General features: G+C 52.2%; 1 protein-coding gene across 1 annotated transcript in view; it reads left to right on the top strand.

Annotated features, from left to right (window-relative positions):
* Positions 1-7,500, top strand: part of carmil1 (capping protein regulator and myosin 1 linker 1) — a 42,888-nt gene that overhangs the window by 10,227 nt on the left and 25,161 nt on the right. The window contains exons 7-12 of the mRNA XM_079591862.1: positions 286-356; positions 2,486-2,559; positions 5,233-5,308; positions 5,532-5,620; positions 5,740-5,834; positions 5,929-6,015. Of these exons, the coding sequence (XP_079447988.1) occupies positions 286-356; positions 2,486-2,559; positions 5,233-5,308; positions 5,532-5,620; positions 5,740-5,834; positions 5,929-6,015 (492 nt within the window). The remainder of the gene's footprint in view (positions 1-285; positions 357-2,485; positions 2,560-5,232; positions 5,309-5,531; positions 5,621-5,739; positions 5,835-5,928; positions 6,016-7,500) is intronic.

Genomic DNA, 7,500 nt, shown 5'->3' with positions numbered 1-7,500 from the left:
ACCCATCACACACACACACTCACTAACCCGACCCCTAAACCTACCCATCACACACACACACACACACACTAACCCGACCCCTAAACCTACCCATCACACACACACACACACACACACACACACACACACACACACACACACACACACTAACCCGACCCCTAAACCTACCTATCACTTTTTTGCATTTTTACATTAAAAAAATAATTATTATATAAGGTTTACAAATGAGGACGTCCCTAAAGGAGGTTTTTGTATGTGTGTGTGTGTGTGTGTGTGGTGCTGCAGGCGGTTTCTCGCGTCTCTACTGGTGTGTCTGTGATCAGATGGGCGTTCCCTACAGAGACGAGGTTCAGTGGGTCAGTACAGCTCTGTCCGTCTTATCACGTCTCGTGTGTGTCTCAGTGTCCGTCTCATCACGTCTCGTGTGTGTCTCAGTGTCCGTCTCATCACGTCTCGTGTGTGTCTCAGTGTCCGTCTCGTGTGTGTCTCAGTGTCCGTCTCATCACGTCTCGTGTGTGTCTCAGTGTCCGTCTCATCACGTCTCGTTTGTCTCAGTGTCCGTCTCATCACGTCTCGCGTGTGTCTCAGTGTCCGTCTCATCACGTCTCGTTTGTCTCAGTGTCCGTCTTATCACGTCTCGTGTGTGTCTCAGTGTCCGTCTTATCACGTCTCGTGTGTGTCTCAGTGTCCGTCTCATCACGTCTCGTGTGTGTCTCAGTGTCCATCTCATCACGTCTCGCGTGTGTCTCAGTGTCCGTCTCATCACGTCTCGTTTGTCTCAGTGTCCGTCTCATCACGTCTCGTGTGTGTCTCAGTGTCCGTCTCATCACGTCTCGTTTGTCTCAGTGTCCGTCTCATCACGTCTCGCGTGTGTCTCAGTGTCCGTCTCATCACGTCTCGTTTGTCTCAGTGTCCGTCTTATCACGTCTCGTGTGTGTCTCAGTGTCCGTCTCATCACGTCTCGTGTGTGTCTCAGTGTCCGTCTCATCACGTCTCGTGTGTGTCTCAGTGTCTGTCTCATCACGTCTCGTGTGTGTCTCAGTGTCCGTCTTATCACGTCTCGTGTGTGTCTCAGTGTCCGTCTCATCACGTCTCGTGTGTGTCTCAGTGTCCGTCTCATCACGTCTCGTTTGTCTCAGTGTCCGTCTCATCACGTCTCGCGTGTGTCTCAGTGTCCGTCTTATCACGTCTCGTGTGTGTCTCAGTGTCCGTCTCATCACGTCTCGTGTGTGTCTCAGTGTCCGTCTCATCACGTCTCGTTTGTCTCAGTGTCCGTCTCATCACGTCTCGTGTGTGTCGCAGTGTCCGTCTCATCACGTCTCGTGTGTGTCTCAGAGTCCGTCTCATCACGTCTCGTTTGTCTCAGTGTCCGTCTCATCACGTCTCACGTGTGTCTCAGTGTCCGTCTCATCACGTCTCGTTTGTCTCAGTGTCCGTCTTATCACGTCTCGTGTGTGTCTCAGTGTCCGTCTTATCACGTCTCGTGTGTCTCAGTGTACGTCTCATCATGTCTCGTGTGTGTCTCAGTGTCCGTCTTATCACATCTCGTGTGTGTCTCAGTGTCCGTCTTATCACGTCTCGTGTGTGTCTCAGTGTCCGTCTTATCACGTCTCGTGTGTGTCTCAGTGTACGTCTCATCATGTCTCGTGTGTGTCTCAGTGTCCGTCTTATCACGTCTCGTGTGTGTCTCAGTGTCCGTCTCATCACGTCTCGTGTGTGTCTCAGTGTACGTCTCATCATGTCTCGTGTGTGTCTCAGTGTCTGTCTCATCACGTCTCGTGTGTGTCTCAGTGTCTGTCTCATCACGTCTCGTGTGTGTCTCAGTGTACGTCTCATCATGTCTCGTGTGTGTCTCAGTGTCCGTCTCATCACGTCTCGTGTGTGTCTCAGTGTCTGTCTCATCACGTCTCGTGTGTGTCTCAGTGTCCGTCTCATCACGTCTCGTGTGTGTCTCAGTGTCCGTCTCATCACGTCTCGTGTGTGTCTCAGTGTACGTCTCATCATGTCTCGTGTGTGTCTCAGTGTCCGTCTTATCACGTCTCGTGTGTGTCTCAGTGTACGTCTCATCATGTCTCGTGTGTGTCTCAGTGTCCGTCTTATCACGTCTCGTGTGTGTCTCAGTGTCCGTCTCATCACGTCTCGTGTGTGTCTCAGTGTACGTCTCATCATGTCTCGTGTGTGTCTCAGTGTCTGTCTCATCACGTCTCGTGTGTGTCTCAGTGTCTGTCTCATCACGTCTCGTGTGTGTCTCAGTGTACGTCTCATCATGTCTCGTGTGTGTCTCAGTGTCCGTCTTATCACGTCTCGTGTGTGTCTCAGTGTCCGTCTCATCACGTCTCGTGTGTGTCTCAGTGTCCGTCTCATCACGTCTCGTGTGTGTCTCAGTGTACGTCTCATCATGTCTCGTGTGTGTCTCAGTGTCCGTCTCATCACGTCTCGTGTGTGTCTCAGTGTACGTCTCACAGCTCTGTGTTTGTTTCTGAAGGACGTGGACACCATCTATCTGTCTCAGGACACACGGGAGCTCTGCCTGCAGGACTTCATTCACCTGGACAACAGGTAACACACACCTGTAACACCTGCCTTACTCCGGCATTACGCTATGATATGTGTGATGCGGAAAACCCGAACGAAATTGTGGAATCCAGGCATAAAAATATAGCAGGGAATGTCAAGTTTTGTCAGAAGTAGGGCACGTCACCCACTTCTTTGTCTGAAGGAGACGTAAGCAGGCGAGCTGGAAGCGTGTCAGTGAGACGCCTCATTCCCCTTCTCAGGAAACAGGGTTACCTTTGTAACCGAGACTTTCCCTTTCGACTGTGAACTCACACTGCATCTGAACAAGACGCTATGGGGAACAAATACTCACTACGCCATGTTGAGGGGAAATATCTGCCAGAATGGCTGTCTAAGCACACTAAGAAGACAGATAAGACTCCCCAACACAGGTGCACCAGCACCAGAACTGTAAGTGGTGAAGTTCCCTACGGCCACAACCCAGTGTTATGCCCATGCCAGGACAGTCCCGGCCTTTTCAGCCTTCCGATTGAGTCAGCCTTAACGGCACAACAGAAGGGACTGGTATGTCAGCTCTGAATGCTAGGCATCACCTTTAATGGAACTTGGCACAGGAATACCTGATTCCTCACCCTGTCACTGCCTCTAGGGGGAGCAAGAGAATCCCTGCTCTATCCACAGGATACCCCAGGGGGGCAAAGCTTAACTACCCCTGTCTGACTACAAGCAGAATCTCCAGAATCCAGCACTCCAGAAGGTGCCTAGCAATGAGAAGGGATGCTCAAAGGCAAAAAGCCATGTCTCATTGGGCTCTTGAGATGGGTAACTGTGGACCGTGTATAAGGACCCTCGGCAGGGTGGGGTCCTAATCTGCACTCAACCCTAAAGACTCACTTATAGGAGTAGTTCACTTCAGAATTAATATTTACTCTCCTCCACGTCATGCAAGATGTCCATGTGTTTCTTTCTTCAGTCGAAAAGAAATTACGTTTTTTGAGGAACACACTCCAGGATGTTCTCCATATAGTGTCTTCAATGGTCCAGCGGGTCGAAGGTCCAGATGTGAGTTTCAGCTTCAAAGTCTCTCACGATCCAGCCGAGGAATAAGAGTCTCATCTAGACACACCAGCGGCCATTTTCAACCTCAGCATTGAGATCCTGGAGAAACGGAAGGCTGAAGGGATTATGTCCGGTTATGTCCAGTCTCTCGTGCCTACAAGGGGATCGAGTCTCTCAGTGAACCGAGTTGGCGACTGAAGAGTCAGAAAGATCGATATCTTTTTCGAGTAAAGGGACAAACTTGAATAGAGGTTGTTCATCGAAAGCTTCTTGCCGTGGGGTCATCCAGCGTCCTCGCGGACTGAACACACAAGCTCCTCGCACTAGCACTGAGCGCACAAGCTCCTCGCACTAGCACTGAGCGCACAAGCTCCTCGCACTAGCACTGAGCGCACAAGCTCCTCGCACTAGCACTGAGCGCACAAGCTCCTCGCACTAGCACTGAGCGCACAAGCTCCTCGCACTAGCACTGAGCGCACAAGCTCCTCGCACTAGCACTGAGCGCACAAGCTCCTCGCACTAGCACTGAGCGCACAAGCTCCTCGCACTAGCACTGAGCGCACAAGCTCCTCGCCACTAGCACTGCGCGCACAAGCTCCTCGCACTAGCACTGAGCGCACAAGCTCCTCGCACTAGCAATGAGCGCACAAGCTCCTCGCACTAGCACTGAGCGCACAAGCTCCTCGCCACTAGCACTGAGCGCACAAGCTCCTCGCACTAGCACTGAGCGCACAAGCTCCTCGCCACTAGCACTGAGCGCACAAGCTCCTCTCACTAGCACTGAGCGCACAAGCTCCTCGCACTAGCACTGAGCGCACAAGCTCCTCGCACTAGCACTGAGCGCACAAGCTCCTCGCCACTAGCACTGAGCGCACAAGCTCCTCGCACTAGCACTGAGCGCACAAGCTCCTCGCACTAGCACTGAGCGCACAAGCTCCTCGCACTAGCACTGAGCGCACAAGCTCCTCGCCACTAGCACTGAGCGCACAAGCTCCTCGCACTAGCACTGAGCGCACAAGCTCCTCTCACTAGCACTGAGCGCACAAGCTCCTCGCACTAGCACTGAGCGCACAAGCTCCTCGCACTAGCACTGAGCGCACAAGCTCCTCGCACTAGCACTGAGCGCACAAGCTCCTCGCACTAGCAATGAGCGCACAAGCTCCTCGCACTAGCACTGAGCGCACAAGCTCCTCGCACTAGCACTGAGCGCACAAGCTCCTCGCACTAGCACTGCGCGCACAAGCTCCTCGCACTAGCACTGCGCGCACAAGCTCCTCGCACTAGCACTGAGCGCACAAGCTCCTCGCACTAGCACTGAGCGCACAAGCTCCTCGCACTAGCACTGAGTGCACAAGCTCCTCGCACTAGCACTGTGCGCACAAGCTCCTCGCACTAGCACTGAGCGCACAAGCTCCTCGCACTAGCACTGAGCGCACGGGTCATGTTGAGACGCAGTGTGAGTTCCCAATCGAAAGGCCACAGAAAAAATACAATTTGGACAAAAATACAATGGCCCTACTTACTCTTACCATATTCATGTACATGGTTCTTCAGAGAATACCACAGTATTACCATGCATCATGTCCTGTAACGGTGTAAAGCGTGAGAGTGGCGTGTGTTGAGCGTGATTTGTGTTGTTGTTGTTGTTGTGTTCAGGGATCTGCTGGCCATCACCGCTGCACTGGAGTTCAATCAGTGGTTCAGCAAACTCTCCATAAAGGACTTTAAACTGGTGACTGTGTGTCTGTCAGATGATATAGTGCTGCCGGAGGATGTGCTCTTACACTCATCGTGTGTGTGTGTGTGTGTGTGTGTGTGTGTGTGTGTGTGTGTGTGTGTGTGTGTGTGTGTGTGTGTGTGTGTGTGTGTGTGTGTGTGTGTGTGTGTGTGTGTGTGTGTGTGTGTGTGTGTGTGTGTGTGTGTGTGTGTGTGTGTGTGTGTGTGTGTGTGTGTAGACTGCAGATCTGTGTGATCAGATATTCAGAGTTGTGTCTCGATCTACCAGACTGGAGGAACTGACTCTGGACAACACTGGACTCAAGAGGTTCACATACACACACACACACACACACACACACATAAAATACATGTACAGTATATTTATATATATATTTTATCATAACATTCTGTTTTACTCTACATTTTACTGTGTGTGTGTTTTAGTGATTTTGCTCAGAGGTTTGCTGCTGCGTTGAGTCAGAATCCAAACTCGGCGTTAAAGACAATCAGTCTGGCCAACAACTGTGTTGAAGACAAAGGTACAGAACTCACACACACACACACACTCTCACACACACACACACACACACACACACACACACACACTCACTGTTCTGTGTGTGTGATTGACAGGTGTCATGTTTCTGAGCCCTGCACTGTCTAAACTCACACCTGGACTGAAACACCTGGACCTGTCCAAGAACTCACTGTCATCTAAAGGTACGCACACACACTCTCTCACAAATGTGGGCGGGGCTTGATTGTGTCCGTAGGGAATTGATTGGATGGTTGTGGTTTGCTATTGGCTGGTCTGCTGGTTGTTCTTTTGGGATAAAGGTTGTCACTGCACTGCTCCATTCTGAGGGGATGTTCTGGGCCCTCCACGCTCCTCTCATCAGCCTCCAGAGCAGCTTCAGCACCATGGGGCAGTTCTTATAAACCTCGTAGGGCACACCATTGGGCCCTGGTGCAGAGGCAGACCTTGCCCTGGCTACCACCAGCTTGACTTCAGCACATTTGGGTGGTGTCGAGTCACATTCGGCGGCTGGCGCAGCAGGACGAGGCACATGCTCTGGCGACCCGAGCGGGATGTTCTTTTCTTGGTCAGTTAACGGTTTCCTGATGTGTTCCTCAAGCTCCTGCTCGGTGGCTTCCAGCCTCCCGCTCTTCTTCTCTTCTCTTCGGGCATACCTGAAACTCGCTCGCTCCTTCTCTTTCTTGCCTCTTCGCTTTCGGATCCGCTCTGCCCTTCTCAGGGTTGCGAGCCTGCTTCTGATTCGCTTTCAGACCCCCCTCTTCGTTCTCATCTGCTCTCCGCCAGGACTTCCTAAGCAGCCTCCTCTCCTTCACAAGCTTGTGAATCTCTTGCTCACGCCTTCCCACCTCCCCAGGGATGTTCTTCCTCTGGCTTATCTCCCCAAACCTCTCTTTGCCCTCCTCATAAACAATGCTGCCAAAGCGGTTCAGCTTGGTGATTGTTCAGCCTCGTAGCGATTTCTCGAGGATGGTGTGCAGGTCTTGGTCGAAGCTTTCCCAGGCAGCTTTTTCGATGGATTTTGGCAATTTGACTTTGCCTTTTCCGGTTGGTCTCTCCATTACTTGTCTTGTGGGGTTGCTGCTGGGTGTCTCTGCGTGACGCTCACGCTCTGGGCTGTGCGCCTGTTGTTGACTTTGGGCCTGCTGCGGCTGCTCCATCTCCCTGTGACCATCCGCAACGGTGAAATCAGTAACGCTGTGGTGCTCAACCCGGCTCTTCTTCTCCTTGTCTGACCTGCTTGCGCAGTGCAAGTGTGCCTTCGGTCCTTCCCTCCGCATTTAGCCTTCCCTTGGTGTATCCGCAGGCCCCTGTACGACCACCCGCAGCTGCAGGTCCTCAGGATCCTTTGTTCGTTAGTCGTTTCCATGCCGGTCAGTTCCGTGTTATCCGTCCTATGTGGTCCATCTTCCATCCCGCCTCTCGGTGGACCTTCGGGCTGTCTTTCTTTATTTGTGCTCGTAGTCAGTTAGGGTGTCCCCAGTATGAGGACCTGTGGAGAGGGTAACTAGCCCATCCACCCCTGGTGCAGTCTTTCCTGGACGCCAACTGCCCTATTCACAGTAGTCACTGGTGTTCCAGACATTGTAGATGGTAGCACAGGCCAGTGACTGCCAGCTAAGCACCTCCGACGGCACATTCATAATGTGCACCCATAAATCCTGTAGAAT

This window comes from Phoxinus phoxinus (assembly GCF_949152265.1).
Source record: "Phoxinus phoxinus genome assembly, chromosome: 19".
NCBI lineage: Eukaryota > Metazoa > Chordata > Actinopteri > Cypriniformes > Leuciscidae > Phoxinus > Phoxinus phoxinus.
Note: the sequence above shows the minus strand (reverse complement) of the source record. Positions and strands in the feature narration are given on the sequence as shown.